The sequence below is a fragment of the Lepidothrix coronata genome, unplaced genomic scaffold (assembly GCF_001604755.1).
Source record: "Lepidothrix coronata isolate B3197 unplaced genomic scaffold, Lepidothrix_coronata-1.0 Scaffold61, whole genome shotgun sequence".
Taxonomy (NCBI): domain Eukaryota; kingdom Metazoa; phylum Chordata; class Aves; order Passeriformes; family Pipridae; genus Lepidothrix; species Lepidothrix coronata.
Window position 1 is genome coordinate 1,841,521 of NW_016690241.1, and position 26,085 is coordinate 1,867,605.

Genomic DNA, 26,085 nt, shown 5'->3' on the forward strand with positions numbered 1-26,085 from the left:
ATAGGCTGAAGGAGTTCTGTGAGCACTGTAACATAGGATTTTAAAAACAAATGCATATGTACTTGTTGCTGATTTCCATGTTTCATGACTTTGTTCATTTGTCTCCATTAGCGGTGAACGGCTGAGAGCACAAGTCTATGAGGAGAGGCTGAGGGAGCTGGGGTTGTTCAGCCTGGAGAAAAGGAGGATTAAGTGGGACCTTATGACTCTCTACAACTACCTGAAAGGAGGTTGTAGCCAGGTGGGGGATTCAGTATTTTCTCCCAAGTAACAAGCAATAGAGCAAGAGAAAATGGCCTCAAGTTGCACCAGAGAAGGTTTATATTAGATATTAAGAAAAATTTCTTCATGGAAATTGTTGTTAAGCACTGGAACACGCTGCCCGGAGAAGTGCTGTCACCATCCCCAGGGGTATTTAAAACACATGTAGATGTGGCATTTAGAGATATGGTTTAGTGGTGAACTTGGCAGTGCTTGGTTGGTGGTTGGACTTGATGATATTAGAAGTCTTTTCCAACCTAAAAGATTCTGTGATTCTTCTGCTAACCAGCGTTTACCTTCAGCATCATATCTCACATCAGACAGTAAAACACTGTGCTGGAGAGGATGCCAGACAATGCGCCGTGGATGCTCTGAAGGAATAACGCTCATGTCAAACAGACATGGATATTCCTCTCTGCTTGGAAAGGGTGGAGATGCCACCCTCTTGGAACAAATTAGAGTTCCTGTAATGCAAAACACAGCCCTGAGTACAAACAGCACTCAGCCTCCCTTTACTTTAATTGGTCCTTTGGTGGACCAGTTGAGCTTGCTGCCAAGAGGTGATTTATGGAGACCAATTAGGTGAAACTGAATTAGTTCCTTTCTGTTCTGTTATTTTTCGCAGCAGTCCTGTGAGGAAAGCTTTCTTTTTCAGAGCATATATTCCCATGTTTATTGCCCAGAATTGCATCCATTGTTGATGTCTGCAGGCTCCCTGCTGAGACCAAGTTCCCATTGTTCGAATGTATGGATGCTGTCCAAATGTGCGAGAAGAGGCAGGCCTGGTGTTCCAAATGTGGCCATCATTTGACAAAACATTTGGTTTGGAGAATAGAGTCCAAGCTACTCACCTCAGCTTTTTCTACAATCAGTGAAAAGATCAGAACTTCCAGAAAGTGAATTACTGTGTACTCATATGTAAGATCCCACTGGAGAGTGGGATTCGTTTGCCTGTAGACAGACCGTTATGGACTAGCTTAGAGTAGATGCCCAGCTATTCAGTGCATATAGTCCAGTGAGAAGAACCCCACCCTAAGGGGCTAAGGCAGGTGAAAGGCATTTCAGTGACAACACAAGCCTAGGGACATGAAGTTCCCAACATCCCACATTCAGCCAGTGGCAAAAACAGGAACTTAATCCACAACACTTCTGTGTAGGCCAGGGCACATTCTCGTACACCAGAGTAACAGGCTGACAGGGGAAGGAGACGTTCAGCACCCTAGACGTGCGGTCTCCATACCTGCTACATCCCAAGGAAAGGAACCATATATCACTTCAAGGAATTCTTCTTTTCAGACTTCAGTTGCATATGAAAATTTGTGGGCTGAGCTGTAGGGGTGCTTGTCCTGCTGCAGGGGAATTCATGCAGTTTCTGTCCTATGTGAACACTCTGGCGTGCAATAAGGAATGTTTTCATGCTGTAGCCTTTCTCCCTGAGGGCAGGTGGAGCTTTTCCCTCTCCTTGCCCTGCTGCCTCAGGTCATGACACTGCAGGGCAGCTTCACATCTCTGAGATTTCAGCCTTGGTGTCAAGGCACTAAAAGTGCCCAGGAGAGATGGTGCCTGGGGAGGGCAGGAGGAAAAAAGAGGAATGAGCAGAAAACACTTATAAAATGTCTCAGTTCTCATGAGAATACAATACATGACCTGTCAGTGTTACAAATCATGGGCTCATCTCTGAGGCTCTTAGGTCTGGAAGGGCAGAAACAAACCTTTGTTAACTTACATACTTACCCCACTCCAGAGTTCTATAAGGACTTTAAGCAGATTTGCTCTTTTACCATTAAATCCCCTTTTGAAAGCAGTGAGAGTGCATTTCTCCCCTAAGACGACTCTTGTTATTGCTGCCACTTGGTGCTCTCTGCAGATACTCAGGGTGGGAGGAAAGTGCAGCACAAGTCCTGTGATTGTTACTGACACCAGTAACATGGTCCTACTTGCTCAGGAGAGTGGTGAGCAGGATTTGAGCCACTGACCTAGAACATCTTTGCTCCTTAAGTGTTGAGGTCCCCTGAGTAAAAGCAGGGTGTATTTTAACACTCCTTGGAACAGCAGGTGAACACAGACAATGAGAGGCTGCAACACCAGCCTGTGTACATTTTCGCTTGGCATGCTGTTGCAGCAGACATATTGTGACATTTAAGCAATACAAGACAGCCCTGAGTAAAAAAAGGCCTTCCTCCTTGATTACACTGTCTCGGGAACTGTAGGTTTCCAGCCCACTGGCCGCCTCCCAGCAGGGGCAATAGTGCAGGTCTGTCCTTGGTCTGTGAAGTCAGTGAGTGCCTGCCAGCGTGTGAAAGCGCTGCTGGCCAAGAGAGAGCTGTCAGATCGAATGCAATTAATTCCCAGCAGGCCAGCTCTGGACACCATTAGGCTCCTGCAGACTGCAGAGATCTCTCTACAGGCCATAATCACCAGGCAAGATTTCAAGGTGACAGCATAACAGCATGAGTGATGCACAGGCTAGCAACATATGTTAAAGCTGAACACTGTTTTCTTCCAGATACCATTGTTCTTGAAACATCAGGAGTTTTATCCATTACTTTCAGCCATGTCTCCAAAGCACTCAGAGAGCGCGAACACCAGCGCAATTGCAGCTGCCTGCAGGCATCACCTTCGTGCCTAGGCAGACTGTTGATCTCACAGCACCAACAGAGGGGGCCAGGGGGGCATCATACTGTAGAACTGGTGTATCTGGCAGAGAGTGAGCATCTTCTGCAAAGAGCAGAACCTCAGGCACACTTACTGCTGATAGAAACAGGAACAGAGTAATTTCTGTCTGCTACTGAGTCAGACTTCCTTGGATCTTCTTATTTTCTTCAAGAAGGCAGAAAGTCTGATTTGGTTTTCTGTGGTTTGAACTGCTTTTACTCTAAGAGAGGCTCTTATTCACTTTCTAGCATAACTCATGGAATAGAAGGTGACATAAAGGCTTAATGTAGACAGCTGAGATTTCCACTTCTCCTTGGCCTCCTCTCTTAGCATTGTGCTACAGCTCTGACTTTCAGCCCCCACTGTTCGGCATCTGGCATGTGCTTTTTCTGAGTCACACTTACATAATTCCTTCCCCATTAATATCAGGTAGACTCTGGTCATTAAGGATTTAAAGTTGGTTATTCAAATGACAACAACCTGATTAAGTCTTTCATAACCCTGTTGTCATTAAACTTCATGCCCTGTCAACAGTTTAACATTGGAGGGCTTATCTGTAGCCTTTGACCTGACTGACCCCACATTCTCCAGTGCTTGTTGCCTGCTGGCTACGCCCCTTCAGTGTCATGTAACCTTCTCTATGGGACTGGTTTAAGTTAGAATATTTAATTTTTGTGCTCTTTCTCCAGGGTTTTGAGGGACGTAACCTGTTTTGTCTAGGTCGTTTTATCATTCTCTTATATTTGCAAAGTTTTAAGGGTAAATGTTATGTGGACTGAGGTACCATCTGTGAAGCTCAGCAACTCTCTGTCCTTCTTTCCTCCTTTGAATCTGTATGAAGTTATATAAAACATCTTTGTTCTGTCTCTGAGATTAGTCTCGTTTCATACTGCTTGGCACCCTCTGAACCTTGCATTGATTTGAATCCAAATGCCACAGTCACATGAAACCGTGCTGTTTCTGATACTTTCCATTACTTTGGCTCTAATGCAAAGCATGGACTTTTGCCGGGTGGCTTGCAGCCTGGCAGGCTTTGCACATGCTCCTGCACACATCTTTGCTAACTGGGGACATGATCTATTGCTCTAACAACAGCTGAGACCGGATAAAATTGAGTCCAGCTTGGGGCTTGTTTTTTAAGGACATTTGTGTCATCTTCTAGGAATAAAGTAATACACACTTTCTCTGGAGTTGACAGGGGGGCTAGAGCATCCTTCTCTCCCTCATTTCCCGAGGCAGAAGTGAGGCAAAGAGATGGAATGTGAGAAAGGTCAGCAGGATGGTCTGAGGACTGGATGTCCCTACAAAATATTATGGACAGCCTAATGAAAAATGCTAGAGAGCAGTGAGAAAAAGGGTACTGAAAATCAAGGGGAGGGTTTTTAAGAAGTGCTCTTTGAAAATCCTGCTGATCAGAGGAAAAAAATATCTTTGATGATTTGCAGGATATCAAAATTTCACTCAAAGGAGGATCTTAAAATTACAGTGAATTTTCATTATCATTTTGCGTAGTGGTGAGCGGCCAGAGGCCACAGCCTGGCTGCTTTTATTGTGCTGTGCAATAGCAATGGGTTCTTCTCCTAAAGAGGCATCAATCCCAAATGCAGTCTTAGGACTAATCTGTGCTTATACTACCTACAGTTTTGCCATCACTGCCCACTGCCATGCCTAGCTGTGAAATGCTGACTTGGCCCAGAAACACCACAGGGCCGAGGGTAGGAGGATGCTGAGCTGTTGCCCTGAGTGGGGATGATCCCATGAGGCAGCTCCCACATCACAGCCCACCTTGCCCAAGTTACCCTGATGCTTACAGCACTCCAGCACCGGGAGGCAGCTCTGCTCTGCCTGTCCTCTTTCTGCCCGACATCTTTGATGGGCTACAATCCCTTTTGCACACCTAGAAAGAAATATGAAACGTCTTCTTGTGTGCTTTGGTAAGTAATAACAACATTATCTGTGCTGGCTGCTGAAATATCATTAGGCAGCCATCTAAGTACTTTACCCAGCCAAACAGCACAGCTTTCCGAGCTGTTGTTCCAGGCTTTTGTCAGAGCTAAGCACAGACTGCTGCATTAATTCATTACTTTGGAGGAGTGGCAGTTTTACAAACAAAAGAGGGCTTTTAAGATTATTTTTATTCTTTTTCTTTAGACTGTGAAACACGAAGTGGCAGTGTGGGAGAGGAGCCAAGTTGCAGCATGTCTTCAACCCCCTGAATCAAGGCAATCCCTAAGGGAACTCAGCTTTTCCTGGGAGAATAGCTGTAAGAATAGTCATTGATTTTTTTTTTTTTGAGGGGAGGAGTTAGGGTTTTCAGGGGCTTTCATCAGGATGTGTTGCCAGGAGGCAATATTAATTCTTTTCTCACTAGGAATATTCTAGGCTCAACATACTGTTCCTCAGATTTATTCTTCAAGCAGTAAGCTAAGTTGTTATTTCACGGTTTTACAGTTAGCACAGAAAATGTAGAAAAATAAAGCAAAGTAAAAATAAAACAAACCCAAAACTGCAGCAAATATTTGAGCCTTTGCTTAAAAATCATCCAGTAAAAACAAAAGAGCAGGAAATTCCGATCTGCAAGAAATTTGATTTTTACCACTTACTGAAACCCCAGAAACTTCAATTACGAGCTCTTTTATTATTTCCTGTTAAAAAAAAAACCAACAAAACAAACAAAAAAAACCCATCACTGGGTATAAATTTAACTTTCCCCTCCTCTTGCTTTCAGAATTATTGGTTTGCCAAAGGGCAGTAAGGTAATAACATTTCCAAATGTTACTGGCTGGGACAGCCCCAGCCGAGCCAGGAGCAGCGATGCGGAGGCGACTCCGCACGGTGGCAGCTTTGGCTAAGGAGACGGGGATCTGCCGCGGTCCCTGAGGCGCTGCAGCCGGCTGGATCAGCGCCTGGCTGCACCCCATTCTCCTTTCGCTGCAAAATTTAGACTGGCCAATAGTTCCAAATGGGCGCTAGCGTGGGAAGTTGATTCCCACTTCTGCGTGGCAGGGCTGGAGCTGGTCCTGAAGGAGGTAAGTCCATATAGTAGCCACGAAAAGAGAGGTCCTCTTATAAACTGGGCAGCCTTAACGTAAGGCTGCCTGGCTCAGTCTCTCTTCTTACTACCAGGATGTGAGAGCAGGAGTGAATCCAGTGTAGCCAAACACTTCACTATTGTCAGTTGTGCACCCTTCAAATTAAAGCAAATCTGAAAGCCTCACTCTTAGGTCGCAAAAGGGTCTGTCGTTTTTTGTACTGTAGATTACATTTGGAGCAGTGGAAATTGCTGCTGCTGGCCCAAGAGAGTTGCAGTTTTGCCTCTGTAGCTGGCTGGCTAAGTGGGACCTGCTACAACTCCAGAAAATGGAAGAGTCCCATAATGCCTGCAGCGGGGAAGGAGACATCTGTTTCTCATTAATGAATGCATAAACTGTATATGATTAAAACCACTCCTCAAGTGAGGGAGGAGACCACCACAGACAGTCTTCTCGGAGGAACACCAAATAGCAGCCAAAATAGTGGAGTCCTTCTGTTTGCAAATATTTGCCCACCCAGGGCAAGTAGCTGCAGGCAGAGGAGTGAAGGTGTCCTGAGGGAGGCTGGGGAGAATATGAAGAAGAACCTGAGTTTGTGCAGGGAACACAGATATTCCATCTTCCAAAGGTCTTTCTATGGCTATGCTTTGAATTTCCAGGCTAGGAGACAACAACTATTGTGTAAAGTGCCCTGGGGACAATTTGGATGCGGTTGCACAGGGATGGCACATGTGGTCCTTGGGGTTTATGGGAACCATGTTACCAAGTTTTCCATTGCTCCTTGCTGTGAGGACCCATGGCAGAATCAGGATAATCTCTCTCTTTCATCATCTGTACTTTGAATGTTATTATTGAAAAGCTTTTTTGCAATCCTCTTTACACAAAAAATTGGGCAAGCTGAGTACATCCCTCATGCTCACCAGCAGCTTTCACAGAAAAGTGGTTTAAGCTAGCAAGGGCAGAGGTCAGGTATACAGAGAAAACACAGGAAAAATCACAGGCAAACCTATTCCTGTTTTATTAAAACAGTTAAAAAATTATTTCACACAGCCGTTCCACACCAGAGATAGCAAAAATAAACAAACAAAATCAGGCCCATGGCAGCTTGCCACAATTTTCACAGAATGGGGGGAAAATTGGTTTACTAATGTAAAGAAACTTGCCTGACGTGTTGCCAGAGTGGTACTCCTTCTTCCTTACTTATTCACTCTGGAAAAAGCCACCGAATCCTCTGTGTGCAGCTGAAGTGAGAACAGAGCCCATAAGTCTGGCAAGAGATAGAGAACGTTTCAGACTTCAGTGCAGTAATTCTGCCACCATTTAGTACGTGTACACCGATGAAAAAAGAAAAAAATGGAAAAGTGGCTAATTAATATTAAGAGCCTGCCCACAGTTTTTTGAAATCATATATTTTCCAGGGCTTATGTTGATTTTGAAGAGATAGTAGTACGTTCCTAAACGCTCTATGCGCAGGAACAGATCCCAGCAATGCTGAGGCTGAGTGTCAGGTTAGCTGAGTGTCTGGAGATTTCCCAAGTCAGCAGTCACACCTGGACCGTCATGTTCTGCAGAGGCCAGAGACCATGCCCTCTGTTATTTCATTTGATCTCTTTTTGTACCAAGACTTTTGGTCTCTGTAGCACCCTATGGCAGTGCCTTCTGCAGTTCATGCATGAAAAAGAGCCCTTCCTTTCATTTACATTTTTTGTCTGATGATTTTACTGGGAACCCACTGTTCTGGCAATGTTACAAAAGACTGATTCAGGAGTTTCTGTTCACCTTCATCATTTTACGTTTATACTTCCCATACCAGTTCTCTTCCAAATTGAAACATCTTGGTCTCCACAGGCACTCTACTGCTCTACGAAGTTTTTTCCTGGAGGTCTCGCAAACAATGGTCCTTCCACGGTTACAACTGACTGCCACATGTGGGGTGTGGCGCACCAGCCAGTGAAGCAATAGTCCTTGATCTTCCTTTGGTCAGATCCTCCCACACAGGCATCCTCTTTTTCCTCTCCTCCCTTGTCCTTTTCCCAGTGCCTGTTTGCCCTCTCCATTTGAAGCTTTATTCAGACCCCAGGCTGTGTTCCCTTACCAAAGCAGATGAGAGAGGAAACTATATGGATGTTGATGGGGTGTAGAGGTTTAGGATTACCAATGCCAGTCCACAAGTTGTATAAACAACTGTTTGTGGCCTATTTCTCACTTAAGGAACTTTTAGGCTTAATAAAAGGAAACCTCAAATTTAGTAATGAATTATATATGACCATATACATGGTATTATTTCTAAATTAGCCATATACTTACTCATAATCTATGTATGTCAGACATATCAAATCAAGCTCAGAATACTCCATGTGAAGGTCTGTAGTCGGAGGCTGTAAGCAGAGTAATTTATTATCCCTCCTCCAGGACTCCAACTTCGCAGGAGACAAGAACATCATCACAGAAGTATGTCTGGCCCTTTTGAGTTAGGTCTCAAAGCAAAATTTGGGAAAACTGGAAAACAAACTAAATGAACCAGAATAAAATATTTACTATTGTCTCCACACACTGAATGTTATATAGCTCTTCCCAGAACAATCTGGATCAATGAGAACACTTTTTGACAGAGTGGAGACGCAATGTTCTTTGGCAAACGAATCAATCGAAATTCTAGCTCAGACAAAATAATTTTCCCATTCAAGACCAAATTACGTGCTGCTGGCTTTAGGGTTAGTGTTCCTCTGCCAGGGTTAAAATTTCTGAAGCCTATCTGGCAGTATATACAAGAAGAAGTACTAGAGCACCATCAACGAGAAATTTTCTTGAGGCAGGGAAATGCTTCCACATTAGCACTTCAGAAAAATAAGGCTGACCAGGAGATCTGATCCCTTTGAGCACGGTTGCGAGGGAACCCATAACCACAGCACCAGTGTTTTTCCACCCCTCTTTGCTGGCTCTCAGCAGCAACCATGAATAACAAGCAGGAAAAACAGAGGCAGGTTTTGAAGAGAAATGAGGGCAGAGGAGGGGGGGAGGGAGGCGGGCCCGTCTTATGCAAGAGTGGGTATAAAAGGGGGAGCAGAGTACCCCTCCAAAATTGCAAAGAGTGGGGCAAAAGGAGAGCACGAACCTCATCGCTGAAGAACAGGTTTGAGAGGTCTATGTTTCTTTGTACCTTTATTGTGGCTGTTGCAGGGAGAGATTCATTAGGAAATGTGTGGGCCATGAGCTAGTTTTGCACAGGGGATGCTTGTAGGAACAGCCTTTCTTTCACCTTTGGTTCCTTTTTGCCAGAAAGCTTTTTGTCCGAATTTGGCCCAAAGCGGGTTTTCTGGCACAGCTCTCTTTAGGGGACAAAATCCTTGGACAACAGAGCTGAAGGGCAGGATAGAGACTCTTCTTTCTGAAGTCGAAGCTTTATCTTTAAGTGCACGCTCATTCCTAAAACCATGCCAACCCAATAAGAAAAAAGCCTCACAACAGAATCCACATCTAGTAATTGGAATAATGCTCATGCACTCCTGCTTAAAAATGGCTCAGAAGTAAAATGAAAGACTAACTGTAATTACATACTACTAGGATAAAATATGTTGTGGGTGTGGCAGGCTATGTTCTCCATAGTCTGAAACCTTCTCCTTTGGTAGAAACTGTTAGAAGATAAAAGACAAAGATCTAAGAAGTGCGCTAGTGTGTGATGCATCTTAATAGGGGAATATTAATTGAGTGAGCATAAGCGATTGGCAAATGAGGGGAGAGCTGTGTCTGAGCTTTGTAGTAGGGCATGAACATAAGGTGAAATCAAAGGTTCTCCCTCATTACTGAAGCCAGCCAAATTCCCGGTGGTCTGAAGCAGGAGGAGCACTGTGGTGAAACCAGGACATTGAATATTTCCTCATGAAACTTTTTTTCTGGAGAAAGCTGGGTATTATAATTTGATGAATTTATGGATGGGGGGAGGAGGGCAGGGAAGAGTGCTTCTCAAGGACACTGACAATTTTTTTACTGACAGAAAACAATAGAACTGAGTGTACAAACACCAGAAGAGACCCAAAGGTCAACTTCTCTGAAAAACCTGAGAACATTCAACTAAACTGAACTTTGTTTTATGTGACAGAGCCACCAAACTACCATGCTGGAGTTATTGTTCAGGTGCCTCCTGCTCCCCCTCTTCTGCAGGGCAACATCCCCTGCAACCAGGGATGCCTGACTTAGGGCTGGTACCTATAGGAAAAGAAGACCACCAGCTGCAGCATAGCTTGGTCATGACCTGCAGGGGAGCTGGAAGTAGGAGATACCTGAACAACACTGCCCTAAGGGTGCTACAGCACAGGGGCATAATGATTTCAGGGAAAAAAAAAATACAGTAGCTGCATGTTTTGTGATTTCCCCTTCCAGGGTTTATTGTCCACAGCAAACATGTAAGTCTGGCAGCTGTACTATATGTTATTAGCATCACTTGTAGCTTATTAGTCAAAGGTAATAATTCTTTTTAATAAGGATACTTTTCAGAGTTTTACAGAACACAAAGGACCCTTCACTGAAACAGCCATCATTTGTGTGTCCTCAATACAGAGAGTAACCTTAGTACAGAGAGTGGCCTCAGCCAGGCTGGGTTTGCTTTTTCCCTGTATTCAGGCCTCATCTAGGAGGATACAGCAGACCAGCTATAGCTCACAGATCTGGCATTGTCTGGCCATTTGTGCACGCTGCAGATGCCTAGTGCCTCATGGCAACCCGCATGGGTGATGGTGCTGGAGATAGAGATTTAGCCTGTGCTCGTGTCCCACCCACACCTCCCCTGGCCTCTAAGGGACCAGCTGTCTCCCCCAACCTGCCTGCAGAAAGGACTCTCTAGGGGAGAGAGGAAAGAAGGGGGATTGCAACCTGAAACGTATCTTGTTCTCTTAACATTTAGCTGAACAAAATGCATTTTTCACGGAGGAACTACTTCTCCTATTGTCTATATACATAGATGAGCTGCATGCATTTTATACCTGTCTGGAGATGGTACAAATGCTCAGAGACTGTTCTGCAGCCAGAAGCATCCTTAACTGAGATACTCAGGCAGCAAGAGGACAAAACACCTTGAATATTTCAAGCTATTTGCTTAAGCCTTCAGTGCATGATAGCATCTCATACAAATCTGGGCTCAGAACCACTTTCAGACCTCATTAGAGCAAAGCTAGTTTATTTAAATGAAAAGCAAGACTGCAGAGACTGAAATTTCCCATCTCTTTGACATTAGGCACCTGGCACACAGCCCTTGGGCTGGCAGGACTCAGCTGTCTCTGTCTCCACCTTTATCTCCACCAGCTCCACTGGCCAGATGCACTGAAAACATCGGTCTCTAGAGCCTCTCTCCTTGAATCCAGCATGTAACTGGGCACTGCAGTACAAATCATGCCTGACTGTCCCTCTAAAATCAAAGCATAGATGACAAATCCGCCCTACTCCTGTTATAGCTGTGGGATTTTAATTACTAAGCATAACAGGGGCACTGAACGAGACCCAGTGTAACTATCTAAACATTATCCCTGTTTTGATTCAGTGTTAATTTGCTTAAAGAGGAAGAAGAGGCACACCAAAATTGGAAGATAGTTTCAAAAGCAGCAGAAAGATCTCTAAATCCCACCCTTTTTGCCAAATAGGACTTGGAAGGCTGAGACTGAGAGGGGTGAAATCTCTATGATCCAGCTCTGGCAACCTTATCCATCTGGCTTTCATCTTCTCCTTTCCAACACATTTTGTTTTGAAGAGGAAAAAGAACAAAGCTTTGACATTCTGGACAGATCAAGAGGGAAAGAAAGGGTAAAAATGGAGAGCTTAGTCACTTTACTCTGTAATAATGTACATGCCTCACAAACTGATGGGTACCGAGGCTGCAAGGTAGAGATTAAAGGTGCTTTATCCAAGAAGACAAAAATCTCGTCCAACTGTACAACAAATATACGTACAAAGAAATCTGCATTCCTTTCAGCCTGGCATAAAATGAGCTATTTTCAGCTCCTATAATCAGTTATTCTGCATAGTAAAACGCCTGTGTCTGTCTTAGTAAATGTGTAACTGCAGGCTACACAGGTGTGCTGGGTCTGGTTAAAGGTTGTGTATCCATCCCTGGAACTTTCTACACAGCTGGTGTTAAGCTGGGCTCAGGTTTCATTGGGCCCTGTCTGGCCTGAGCTCACTTTTTTCAGCCCCCCAGCCTGTGATGTAAAGTAGCTTTGCGCAATGCTGCTGCAGACATGTAGAAAGGGCCCTCCGGTAGAAAGGGCATAAATCCACCTGCAGTCACACCACCCCAAGGGGAAGAGGTACTGTGGGGAGCTCGCCTGAGGGGTAACAGTGTCGGAGGGGCAGCGGAAGGGCTTCACACACCAGGACAGAGGCAAGTAAGCACTTGGATTTTCTTGGAATGCTAGTTTTCAACTCAGGTGTTCATGCTTTTCTGAAGGGCTTGGGGCTGCCTTCTTTAGGGAAATAAACCAGGCAGACTTTCCACAGATGGGTCTTAGCGTAAGTGCTGGCAGTGAGAACTGCTCCTCTTGCTTCTGCTCATGAGAAAAGAGCTGAACTGGGGGCTCTGGCAGCCGTAGGGAAGTAACCGCTGGGCACCAGTGGCACGTAATGGCACAGCCTGTCTGGGTGGCACAGAGTGACCCTCCCTGCTACTGCAGGAAGGATTAGGAAATGCCTCAAAAGAATTGTATATGGAGAGAACAGTGCAGGCAGTGCTTCTAATCTGTGGCTTTTTGGTTCATTTTCCTGAGCTGTCCCAATATCAAAAATGTATCACATAGTCTAGAAATTCACTAGCACAGTGGATGGGCTGTCTGTGAAGATGAAGTTGGGAAGGCATCTCCAAAGATAATTTTTTAACTGGTCACCTGCTGCCAGCTGGGCTGGGGAGGCTAAAAGAGGACAGGGAGCAGAGGGAACAGCAGCAGAACTGTGCTGCCTGTAAAATAACTTAGAGGATGAGGTGGGACACAATGGGGTAGAACAATCCTTGGATGAAGGCACAGGGCCAGAGATCTACAGCAGGTCCTCCCTTTCATGCCTCTGGGGAGCAAACAGTTTCAGGCCTTATGTGAAACTCCATTTTCAAACCAAGCTGTTAGAAGAGTCTAAAGCCTGAGAATGTAGATGTGCACATGAGCAGGCATACACACTTTGCAAGGTATGTCTAGTTGTCAAGCATCTGCACATCTCAGTTTTTGGAGGAGTAAGAGAGTAGTGATACTGCAAACTGGAGTATTATTAGGCATAAAACACTTGGGGACCCCTCAAGGGAATTAATATGTTTATACATTGTAAATCAGGCTGGGAAAGTGCCAGGTCTTTGGCTGGATTTAAACCCAAACACTTCCACCCTCTGTAAATTAAAGTGCTGGTGAGACAGACATTGCTCTGTGTCCTCTCAGTAGGCTACTGGAATTACAATATCTGACAGACTGGTGTGACTTGAAATGTCTTGGAGAATGCAAGCAGAGAGCAGAGCTTCGGTGCTCAAAAGGCTTATAGCATTTTGTCCATTCAATGAGCTCTGCAGAACTTGGAAAGGGCTGAAGAAGGTGAACAGAGCTGCAATGAACAAGAAATTAATAGTAGAATAAAAATACAGCTCTGAATAACAGAATTTTGGCCAATGATAAGTGTTATAGATGCATAATTTTCAACATATTTGGATTTCAAATACAGAAATTAAAAGTCATATACTGGAAATCCAAGAATGCTACTGCAGAACCGTTAGTTATCAAAAAATTAGATATAGGAAAAGTGAGAATTCTAAAAATGTAAAATTTGTCTGTGGGTATATCTGTGTGTGTCTGTTTATGTGTACCTATGACTTTCTCATTCCCAATATGCACTAGATATTTGTGCCAAAACACCAGTGACATCCACATACAGTGAAAAATCTCTGCTTCTTGTCAGGAAAAACAAGAGCAGCAGGTGCTCTTTTACCGCAGGAGAAGACTGTGTGTACAGCAGAGTTAAACTCAGCTTAACCCTTCTAACTCTGTACTCAGATATAAAAGGTGTTATGAAAATGGTTTCAGTGTTAGCACATTTGTATAAGGGAGCCTGGAGTGTGTTTGCCTAGAAGCTAGAATGAATGTTTGCACTGGGCTATGAAAATGTAACATGCTCTACTAGTGCCAAGTATTTTGCTGACTAGACATACAAAAGAGGATTGTTTCATGTTTGGACCTTAGGAGAACTTGTTTCCAAACCCACTTCCTGCATAACAGCAGGAAAATGGCTTAACCCATCCATGTGTCAGCAAGACTCAGTGTGGTAGTTTGCAGAGATAGCTCTGACCAGGTCCCAGGAACAAATGTTGTTGCATTATTATAATGTTTTGCAGAACTAGAGTGCTCTAGTTTGCAGGCCTAACCAGCCTGTGCAACCATATTGCTTGCCATGCTAAATTGTTGGGGTACTGCAGTGGGTAATGGAGTCACATCTGTGCTTAGCATTTCCCCACCTGCTGCCATTGAAACTGGTGTCCGTCTCATCCCGGGCTTTTCAGGGAACAGAGTCAGACCAGCCACCACTAAATACTGAAATTCCCACCTTTGTAAGTCCAATGCAGCACTAACACCTCATCCTGTGATTAAGAGAAACTGTACTTAAAACAGGCTGACCAATCTTCTTTTCTCCTCAGTTTTTCTTTCAGCAGACACCGTGGAGGCAATTTTCCAACATGAATCTGGTAGCAGATCTTCTCTGTTTGTTGGCTTGCCTTACCCTGGTGACTTGTGACAGGGTCTACGTCCACCCTTTCAATTTGTTTTCTTTCAACGAGAGTGACTGTGACAAGCCAGAAAAATTGGTTCAGGAGGGAAAGATGAAAACTATTGTCCCCGTCTCCATTGAGTCTCAAACCACACCAGCCTACGAAGATGACTTGAATGACAAGGACACGTTGGAACCCCTGAGCGTAAATGGCTGGGGGAAGGAGGAACCAGGCTACATGAAGGACTTGGTGTACATCCTGGGAGTGCGGTTTTACAGCATGCTGCGGAAAGCGCAGCAGGGCCAAAATGTGCTTCTGTCCCCAACCAGTCTTTACAGTTCCTTGGTGTCTTTCTACCTGGGCGCCTCAAATCAAACAGCACTTGATTTGCAGGGTTTGCTGGGACTTGTTCCCCCCTCTGGAAACCCTGACTGCACTTCCAGGGCAGTGGGAAGCAATTTCCTTTCCAGCCTGAGGACAATCGAAAGCCTCATGAAGAGTAGGGACGAGGAGCTGCTCTTTTCCAAGACACTCTGCCTGTTCTCTGCCCCTGGAATATCTCTATTTGAACTGTTCATGCAGGACTTGCTCCACTCTGCTGATGCTTTCTACGCCCGAGCTGTTGACTTCACAAATCCAAGTGAGGCAGCAAAACAAATAAATGCCTTTGTGGAGGCCAAAAGCGAGGGCCAAAGCAAGTCCTTACTGACAGATATCGATCCATCTGCAGACCTGCTGTTTGCGGTGGACGTCTGCTTGGCAGGTATGAGGCAGCACTGCTTATTTTGGGAGCAGGCGGGGTGAAGGGCAGGCAGTGTGGCCCTGCTGCCAGGAAGGAAGCAAGGTCACTCCTGGCCAGTGGTGAAAGGGAAGGGCTCAGATGAAACGCTGGACCACTGCTCCCCACCACTGTGCTGGGGGTCCTGCCTGCACTCTGCCACAAGCCAGCAAGGGCAATGGGAAGGAGGTGGAGGGAGATGGTGTTACAGAAATTTTCCTTGTCCGGGAAGCTAAGGATTAGGAAAGGTATGGGAAGGTGCATGAGAGACAATTGCGCAGCATTTCTGACTGCAAAGGAACTAAAAGTCATGAGACACCTCTGTCAAAAATGATCAGGAAGTAGCTTTAAAGGAAGCCAAAGAAATACTTTTCCCAAGAACCTGTATTTCCACAGGGGAGCTGGGGGTAGAAGGCCAGAGGTAGATACAAGAAAGGCTAAAAAATATAATGGACATGACTTGTCTAATGGCTATTAAACAGAGGTCTGGAGGCAACATCTTGCTCAGGAAGCAACCAAACAAGCTATCAGTTATGGAAGTGAGGAAGAATATACAAATCTGGAAGAAATAAGGCGATACCTTAGTCACCTAGGGTCATTCCATGCTGCTGTCCCAGAAATTTCCCTGCACTACAACTGAGCCTTCTCTTCTGAGTGGAGATGCTTTCCAATATCCTTGTGACTCAGTGCAGTACCAGAGACCACACACTTTAGACAGCTTACCCACCCTGTGACAGTATCTCAAATAAACTTGCAGTGAGCCCTAAGTTTCTGAGTGGGCCTCTACTCTTAAAGGTAGAGTTGTGGTGCCCATGAAATCCTTTCATGCCTCCATCTTCCTACCTCTAAACTGGATATCAGGTTTTCTTTGCCTTTCATGGGTGCTGTCATTACTTGATCCCAGCTCCTCAGAGAGCTGTGAACATCAGCTTTGTCTTCAGTGTAAGGTTGAGCATAGAGATGATACTGCAAAAATAATTCTTGTGTTACAGACTTGAACATGGTCATAAGATCAGTTTTCCTTTAGCAGAAAAGTTTTTTGTCTTCTTCTGTATTGGAATCTTGCAATTTTTATTAGCTTAGGAACACATGCTTGAGGGTCTGAGTCACTGGCTCAGCTCTACTACCTTCTTTCTCTGAGAAGGGTGCACTTGAGATGTACAGTCTCCACACATGGGATAGAGAAAATTGGCTCAAGAACAAATGAATTAGTTAAGTGACTCTCTTCTAATAAACACAGGAGATGACTTCAGCATTTTCTTTGTCTTTTGGCTGTGAAGGGGCAACCATGACAGCCAATGCCGTTACACTCGATATCTGTCCCTATAGCTGCAGAAAGGAAAAACTAAGTTTTTTTTTCTCTGAAACATGATATATGCTCCTGAGATGCTATTAACAGCCATAGTATCAATAAAGTGACAGAAATCCATACAAGACAACAGCTAAATGTTCCAGTGGTCTCATCTGTTCTTCACTTGCACACAGTTTTTTTCATATTTGTAGACTTGCTGTTGAGCAGGGCCTGCCATTTAGAATCCAATGCAGAACATCAGGTGCAAGTTTCACTGATAGACTTTGTGTTTAGTTGTTTGGGTTTTTCCTTTTAGTTACAAAAGAATTACAAAGCAATGTATAAAAATAGCACCGTGGGTCTTCACAATCTTAAGCACCTCTACCTTCTGCTGGTTAAACTGTCTTTAACAGATAATCCTCAACAGCTTCAGTTTTAACTAGAAATTTGTTAAGATGCTTTTTGCTTTTTTTTTTTGCTTCTAAGTAAGAAACCATAACTTTTCACAGAAAGTCATCCTCTCTTTAGGCTTGTCAGGCCAGCATGAAGCCTATATGACAGAACATGGAGATCATCACCTGAAGCAGAGAGGTCCAATGTTTCTTTTCTGTACTCCCAAGTTAGTACTGCAAAGTACTCTTTTACCCTCCCAAGCTACATCTTTGCTCTGTGACTGACAGCCTTTTCCACTTCAGTTATCTTCCCTACAGTGTAGACACATTTCTTTTCTGCTCTAATATGGTTGCTGAATGGTTGCCCAAACCCAAGGCTTCTTCGATGTCCTGATGCAAGAGATCTCACTGTAAGAAACCATTTCTTCCAATGTGTCAGCTATCACCTTCTATAGAGGGAAACAGTCATATTAAGATCTTAACATCTTTTAGAGCACTTTCAGGAGAGTTTGCACCACCCAGTTATACATTTGAGAGCACAGATGTCCAGACCCTCACCTAGCAGGGAGCCATTTCAAAAGCAGGGGTGCTGATTATCCATTGTTCTCAACTGGCACAATGTTAAGGGACTCAGTCCCAAAGTCAGTAGCAGAGCTTTGCAATTCTGCAATATTTTCCCAACATTACTTAAAAGCAATTACAGGTGAACATCTCTACTTCTTTATTCTTTGTTTTGCTTACAACTTTCCCATCTCTACCTACTGCTTCTTTTGGTGAAGTTAGAGTAGGTAAAGGTGTCTAAATGTTCTTTTAATGCAAGCTCATTTAAGAGGCAGGTGTTCCTATGCAAAACCATTTACTACCTATTAAATACGTTAGGGTCCAGCATTTATCTGGATTTATTGGAGAATAGATTAGTTAAGAGTACAGCTGGACCAGCTCCTATTTTAATTAATGTACCAATATTAATTACATTAATGGAAGGAGTTCCTTTCTTTATTACAAAATATACAACTGTTTTCCTAATTCCCTAATTCCACCAAACAATTTTGAGATTTCTGATCTTTGCCCCCTCTCTGACACCAGTTGTTTCTTCAATGCTAACAGGATTATCTGCCTAACTGGGCAGCAGCACAGATCTATGGCTGTGAGCAGATAACATGTTGAAATGCAAAGCTGCATAGAAATAGTGGGAGGCGAGAGCAAGGTTTCCTAGTGAACCAGGAAAGAAACTTCCGTTAAGGTTTAGTAAGTGTTCAACCTCCTTGGCTCAACCAACATTTTGGTGTTATGCTTACAACCTTCCCCATTGGTTTGTAAGATTGTGAAGGGTGAGACCTCAGGCAGAATTTGTGCCGTCTTCCCTCTCCCAAGTCCACCACGCTGCCTGAGGGTGCTCCTGCAGTAAGGGCTGGCCCTGATGGATGTGCTTCCAAACGTGCCATCATCACCGCTTGAGGGATGGACAGGAAATCAAGCAGACACTCTGCACAGGCCTCTGAGCCCTCGAGGGGCCACGTGGCAGCCTGCGAGGAAGCAGACAGCCAAGCAAGCAGAAACACTGTGCCCAAGAAAGGCCACAAAGCCAGTAGAAATACAGCAGCTTTGGTCACAGCGGGTCCCTGTGCTGTGATGCACCAGAAGACATATTAAAGGGAGGATACATATGTTTACAGTAGTTAAATGTGATTTTATACTCACAGTCCTTCTCTAAGGCACAGCGTGTTGTTTTTAAACAAACATATATGCCAGCTAAGGGGCAGAGGGGAGGAGGGAAGAAAAAGAAGAATCAATTTCTTCTTTCTCAATCTGTTTTTCAGTGAAGGTTAAGCAAGCCTTCCAGCTGAAAGAGCCTCAGGAGTTCTGGATGGATTCAAACACAAATGTCTTGGTCCCTATGTTGTCCATCATGGGGACATTCCAGCACAAAACTGATGCCAGTGGGACTTTCTCTGTGGTGGAAGTCCCCATCAGCAAGACGGCACTGCTGGTGCTGCTGCAGCCCATCAATGGCAGTGACCTGGAGCACGTGGAGTCTGAGCTGACATGGCAGTCCTCGGCCTGGCTTCAGCGGCTGTCCCCAAGGTAGGGATGAAGGGGTTTGGGGTCCACCACACAGGCCCGCCTGCTTGCTGACAGGGGTTGGATCCAGCCAGGGAGAGTTTACTACCGAACACAAAGAGAAACCCCTGCAAACCCTAAGGCCGCACTTCAAGGAAGCTCAACTTTGATGGGGCCTTTTACCTGGGGGTATTTCCAGGAAACAAGCAAGTACCTTTGCAGAGCTGACCCATGAAGTGGTATGATCTGGGGTTTAATAGAGTACCCAGGGTGAAGTCAGGGTGAGTTCACACTTGGAAATAGTAACAAGGCACCCATTGGTGTCTGTCCCCACATACAAAGCACTTCTTGCAGCTGTTTTCACAGCTTCCACCCATTCCCTAGGACTGCCCAAACACCATGCTTTCACAGTGGAGAACAAGCACTCACTTGCCTCTCTCTTTCCCGCTCTTTTCTGCAGAGAAATTAAATTAACGCTGCCGGCGTTAAGAATAGAAGACAGCTCTGATCTACAGGAGCTTCTTGCAGATATGGAACTGCCGGCACTGCTGGGGAAGGGGGCAGATTTCAGTAAAATAAGCAACACCAATCTAACAATTGGAAAGGTACAGTACCTAATACTGGCACTAAAAAAAAGCATGCTTCCTGCACAGTTTTAGCCTCAGAAACTGAATAAATTTACCTAGAACAAAGCAGTCAGCCCCATGTGGGGGACATATTTAGCAGGGAACTTGCAGTATGACTGAAAGATGCAGATATTCCTTAGATTAATTTATCAGCAGCAATAGGTTTGCCCTAAACTACTTAAATTTCATCACTACAGCATACAGCATATTCAAGATCTGAGTGCGCTAGGCCCTGTACATACAAATTAGACTGCATTCAGTACTACCTCCAGTTCAAACAGCTGGAGCACATAGTAGAGGATGCAGTTACTGGGCTATTGACGATAATGCTCCATCACTTAGGGACTACTCCCAGAAATCACAAACACAGAGATGCATGCAGCCCACAGCTTCACCTGAAGAAGGCTCCAGAGTTCAAGCCTCAAGGGGAAGAAGGGAGAGCTTAATTCATAAAAAGAAGGCATATTACATTCCAGAAGTATAATTTGAGTGCCTTTAATTTTATTTTTAGAAGGTGCCCCACCCTTGGAAGTTCTGTCAGGGGCTTCAAGATGTCCTGGTTTTGGCTGGTAGTTAATTTTCTTCTGGTTAGTGCTATGTTTTGGATTTAGTATGAGGAAAGTGTTGATAATACACTGGTGTTTTAGTTGTTGCTAAGTCAGGGGAGGAATGAGTGAGCAGCTGTGTGGTACTTAGGTGGCGGCTGGGGTTAAACCATGACACAAGGGTAACAGGATTACTTACCACCCAAGTGTACAAGCAGTTGTACAGCTTTTTCTCATGTTACAGAACAAGTACTCCAGCATCTTTTTTAAGCATCCATGGAGTGTAATGTGCTGCTTACAGTTGATCTAAGTTATCGATTGCTTCATGTGCTTTATAATTCACTCAGACTCCTATTTGTCTCTTCACTATCATGCTCTGGTGACTCTAGAGTTACTTGTATGTTTTGCCTTACAGGTAATAAATAAAGCCCTTTTCAAACTGACCAGTGATGAAACAGATCAGGCAGAAGATCCTGCAGCACAGAAGGAAGATGGGGTGTACCTGGATGTAACGCTGAACAAGCCGTTCCTTTTTGCTGTTTTGGAAAAGAAGTCAAGGGCAATGCTTTTCCTTGGCAGAGTAACAAACCCTCTGCATGAGGTTTAAATGCAAACACAGGGGATAAGAAAGGAAGGGAATGATGCCATTTCCCATCACCATTTTCTTATTCATCGGCTATTTTTGTGATGTTGTTGAGTGCTCTACTTAGAGATGAAGCAGTTAGTGTTTGAAATACAGCTTTTTGAAAGCTAACACATTGCAGCATTTCATCCTCATTCATCAGTTTCACGTGAGGTGACACACTCTTCCTCCAGCTTCTCTTTTTATTCTCACTTTGTCTCCCTTCTGCTCCCAGCTCCCTTTTTGGATGCAGTGGGGCAGGGCAGTGTTTCAATGCAAGGCATCGACTTTAAAAAAACAGTTTTATAAGCACAAACAGCATTTACTATAGAAAGGTATAGAAAAGGACCTCTTCATTCTTTAAGAAGCTGTTTAAATTTTTTGTTTGGTCAGTTTTGCAAGAGAGAGACTGCCTTTTACATTACAGTGAAAATTTTGCAATTATCCACAGAAATTTTCTAGCTTTATCAGCAACATTTTCCTTTAAAAAGCTGTCAACAGCACAGGCAGGCTTTGCTTGTCCCACTGAGACAAGATTTTTTGCCTTGAAAGCAAAACCACGCTTAGAGGAAGTTTCTTGTTTCTGCAGCCCAGACGGATACATTAATTTCTTAACTCTATGGAAATGCTAAAAATAGGGCTTGGTAGCATTAATGAACTGTGATGGATAAATTCTCAGAGCGGGACAGAATTATCTCTGATTTTTTTAGGGAAAAAAAAAAAAAAAAGGCCTACTATTCCAATACAGTTGCATTCCTTAGATTACATCCTAACCTGCAAGGCATTTATTACCTCTTTGTAGTAAAAAAAGACACTACTGGATAGATCCCAGTTCTGTAAACTTTAACAAATCCAAACCATATGTTCTTTAAAAATAGCATTAATGGCAGTAATATATATTAGTATAAATGGTGGATGTGGTGCTGCTACTTGTAAATAAAATTATTACAGTGGTCAAGTCCAACTCTTAACAGACTTTGAAATATTAAAGTGGAACCACAAATTTTTAGAGGACTCTTGAATTAGGAACAGAGGAATTGGGAGATAAACCTTGTTACTAAGGAAAGCCTCCCAGTGAAACAAGGATTTCCACCTCTCATCTCTAGATCTGCCTTTAGCGCTGATGGCGTTTAGAAAATAACTGCAAACTTCTCGGGCATAAGATGTTAGATGCGTTCTATAGAGCACAGCAGTTCATTATCATCCACGTTGCTCCAAATGTCTATCTAATCTAAATGCACTAATGCACTAAATGCACCAATAGCAGCTTGCTATTGGTGAGGTATATATGTGACAGATCCTTCTAGCTTAATGGAAAATGCTATGACATTATAAATAAAATAACACAAATCCCAAGAATACTAGGATTTCCAGTGCTATGATATAGCATCCATGTATTTATTCAATCATACTGTATGTATTTCAGATGCTCTAACATCTAAATATTGTACTTGTATTATGTATAGAAGCAATTAACTACAAATATACAGAGATGGATAGATGCAAATAAACCCACTTCTAAGTTTCTTTGCCACAGTTCAGTTGGGATTTTGCCCCTAACTACATCCCTTGTTCTGGCTTCTGAAATCTGCTCCAAGTCAGATTTATGTTTTTAAGACAGTAAGTTGCATATTATCATGCAGTACAGCTAATGGTATAGCTTTAAGCATGAAAGCTTCAGAGTAATTAAAAAGTTCATGCTAACTTAAATGTTATCTCATTTACTCACTGAAGTCAGAAGATAGCATCAGCTACAAATAAAACTTCAGACCACAAAATGTTCCATTTCTATGATAAAGATGGACAATACCGAAAGGAAGCCCCTGAAAACACTGACGGAAAGTTTGGAGCAAAATGCCATTACTCCCAGGTTTGGGCTGCATGCTCTGGGGACCCCATACCCTGTTCAGTGGTTACAGGCAGAAAAACAAACCAACCAATCCACCATCTACCAAACCAAACACACTTTTCTGAAAACAAACTTTGCGGTGAAGAGCACCTCTCCACTGACACCCTAGAGAAGAAAATGAAGGAGAAAGGGGCAGAAACAGGGAATTAAAAATATAGAACAGAACAAGTTCATTATTATTGATGGAAAAAGAAGAGTAAATATTCCACCATATTGAGTGATCCAGCCAAATATATGTACTGCTAGGTATCTTTAGGTGATGAAGTTAAAAGAGTCTGGTCTACCGCTGCTATAATTTACAAAGTTGACAATGCAGTTACCATTTTAGAGGAAAACATGCTGCTGCTTTTCCCCTCCTCAATGTTATACAAAACCTCTTCCAGCTAAATTCCTTCCAGGATTAGAAAGGCATATCAAGTTTTCTAAAGGTCCTAGAATGGAAGAAGAAAAAGGCACAAAATCAAAGCTGCATTACTGTCACGAAGTGAAGTGCACTTAAAAAATTACCTAAGGAATAGAAGAAAGAGGATTAGTGGCAGAAGACACCTTCATTAGAAGGCACTTACTTACATGGTAGATCCTCTCCTCCTCACTGATCCACAGTATCTGAAAAAGCTAAAATTTGTTTTACCAAAGACAAAGCCAATTCACACCTCTTCTTTCTTTCAACAGAGGTATCACATAAATTCTTAACTGATGTCATATTCCAATGAAAGAAAATTAAATGCTATTCAAGTGAACAAAAATAAAAGATGGGGAACTGACACAGAACTTGTGATGGAGACATTTACAGCAATCATAAAACCATTCAATAATTTTGATTTGCTAGACAATGTTATTTCCTGCCCAGAAACTAAAGCTGGTCTTCAATGAAAAAGAACACAATTCAGCCTATACCCTCAGCAAGCTGATAATGACATGTGGGAAGCATTGTTATTGCAGGACGATGTCGGAAATCTCATGCAACTTAAGGTGAAGTAACCCCTTCATGCCCTTTTGGTTTGGTACACAGACTGCATCCTTTTCCCTTATTTTGGAGGATAAGACAGCTTTGTTTGTATCCTCACTCCCTAGTATGCACAGATCTCAGAATTTGCTACTTTTGTTACAGATGTTACAGAAATTTAAATGTACATTTATGTATCATGTGTGTATAGATAGACACATTCTGAAATAAAAAGTTGCACAATGCACTACAATCTTAGTCTCAGCCTACAACTTGCCTGTCCATTTTATAAGAAAACATTCTTGAAAACAACAGTAGCTAGTGGTAGGAAGATGTCTCTACTTTCAATTCTTAATAAAAACAAATGAAGAGGAGTGGGGAGACCAAGCTTTCGGGTTCATCATTTAGAAACCTGGAAAAACATAATACAGAAGTTCTTGTTCATAAGCAGTAAGAGTTATGTCCATTCCGTAGCGTGTGCCTAAGGCTGAAGATCTCAATGTCCCTGAAGGAAACAAACAGATCTGGGTATTTGGCAAGTTGGTTCACTTTGCTGTTTTTCTTCAACAATAAATTTGGATGCTCCCTCAGTTGTTTATGTTGCCATGAAAAGAGAGATGCTAAGCAAATTAGAAGAGCCAAATCCTGCTCTCCATTACTGGGAGTGAATCCAAGTACTACCACATAATTTTAAGCACTGATATTTTCCTCACTGCCCTCCTTATAAAATTAATTTTAGAAAAGTCATAATAGCCACCTATCCTAATTGCTTCAAAAGCACCATGATCACACAGTTTTGTTTTCTCAACTAAACTATGGTCAGTTCTCCAACAGTGAGGAATAAAAAGCCTAAATGCTGTGAAAGGTTTGCTCACTACAGCTTCAATGCTACATTGCTATGTATCTCTGAGTACTCAGAAAATTTCCATCATCTCAGCTCCCGCATCCAAGCTCTCTAAATACAGTTATTTTTAATTAAGAAACGTGAACTGGAATCCCAGTGCTAAACTTTCACAAGGTAAAAACACCCAAACGAACAAATCAATCAACCAAAAAACCAACCAAAAAACAAACACCACAAACAAAATCTTCCTTCACTCATATGGGCATTCTCCAATTTGAAAGCCTCAAATTCACCCCCTACTGTTCCCAGACCGTGCTACATGTCCCTCACCTTTAAAAAAGAAGCATCAATAGGCAGGTCACTCCAGGTTTAAGAGAGGTCTTTGTTAAGCCTTCTACCATTTTAAACCCTGGTAACACTTTCAAATTTCCTGCTATATAGAGATGCACCTTGTACTGATGTAACTAGGTTTGAAGTTACCAGAATTCTATGTGTATTCAGGTGAGTACTAATAGACAATATAATACAAATCAGAAACATGCCAGTGGCAAATAAATTCTATCGTAGTGAACTAAGTTTTAGTTTGAAGGAAAACAGGTAGCCTGAATGTAATAACCTGTAAGCTACTTATATTAAAAATTATTTTCAAAACTTCAATTATTTTATGAGCTTTTGTCATGCAGCACTTCTCAACAACGTGATCCGTGAAAAAGCCAAATCAGTAAAATGAAAACATTAAAAAACCAAACGAGAGCTAACCATGCCCCATGATGAGGGAAAGCAAGTAAGTGCAAAGCAATAATGAGAAACAGCAGAATCATGTTCCTGTGAGCACTTCATTCCAGAAGAGCTGGAGTAAAGTTTGAAAGTTTTTGACAGTCTGTAAGGAGTTAAAGAGCACAGTTGCCTGTCTCAAACACTGTCAAGGCCACAGAAGCGACTTGCCATAAAATAAGCCACCACAGTGGAAACTTGAGATAAGTACAGAAGGGAGGAATTTGTGACACTAAGGCCTTGATTCCAGACCTGACAGAGGTGAAATCTAGTTAGTACATCCCGGTTAATGCATCTGGACAAAAATTCCCACTGTGGCAAACTGTGGGAAAGGCCGCAACTGTTCATACACATATCACCAGTCAAGCAAAGATGACGTCAAGTTACGGACAGACAGCACCAACAACCCCCGAAGCACCCCCAGCATGATTTCCGGGGCCTTCCACCAGAGAACTGCACATGATCCAGTGTTGCATCAGACAGTGTAAAACCCTCTCCCACCACGGGAAGTTCTTGGGCGTTCCCATCTGAGCCTGAACATATATATATATACCCATTACACTCCTTGTTTTGTGGGCTTTCATCACTCCTGAGGGATCAAGATTGTGACCATCACTTCAACCAAGT

The 26,085-nt window shown here is 43.2% G+C and overlaps 1 protein-coding gene across 4 annotated transcripts; it reads left to right on the forward strand.

Moving 5' to 3' along the window:
• The first annotated feature begins 8,987 nt into the window (after positions 1–8,987).
• On the forward strand, positions 8,988–21,761 carry AGT (angiotensinogen). Of its 4 annotated transcripts, none has more exons than XM_017817530.1 (5): positions 8,988–9,081; positions 14,599–15,433; positions 18,952–19,216; positions 19,653–19,797; positions 20,779–21,111. In XM_017817530.1, the coding sequence occupies exons 2-5, from the start codon at positions 14,638–14,640 to the stop codon at positions 20,968–20,970; spliced, it is 1,398 nt and encodes a 465-aa protein (XP_017673019.1). In that variant the 5' UTR covers positions 8,988–9,081; positions 14,599–14,637; the 3' UTR covers positions 20,971–21,111. The 4 variants fall into 4 exon arrangements, with proteins under 4 accessions (XP_017673019.1, XP_017673020.1, XP_017673017.1 ...); XM_017817531.1 differs by having other exon boundaries at positions 9,067–9,090; XM_017817528.1 differs by lacking the exon at positions 8,988–9,081 and adding an exon at positions 12,060–12,318 and having other exon boundaries at positions 20,779–21,761.
• Positions 21,762–26,085: the final 4,324 nt, after the last annotated feature.

Excerpts from the sequence above, each read along its gene's own strand:
- AGT (XM_017817530.1), top strand. The coding sequence starts at position 14,638 with ATGAATCTGGTAGCAGATCTTCTCTGTTTGTTGGCTTGCCTTACCCTG. Across the intron at positions 15,434-18,951 it reads GGTGGACGTCTGCTTGGCAG|TGAAGGTTAAGCAAGCCTTC; the intron begins GTATGAGGCAGC and ends TCTGTTTTTCAG. Across the intron at positions 19,217-19,652 it reads CTTCAGCGGCTGTCCCCAAG|AGAAATTAAATTAACGCTGC; the intron begins GTAGGGATGAAG and ends TCTTTTCTGCAG.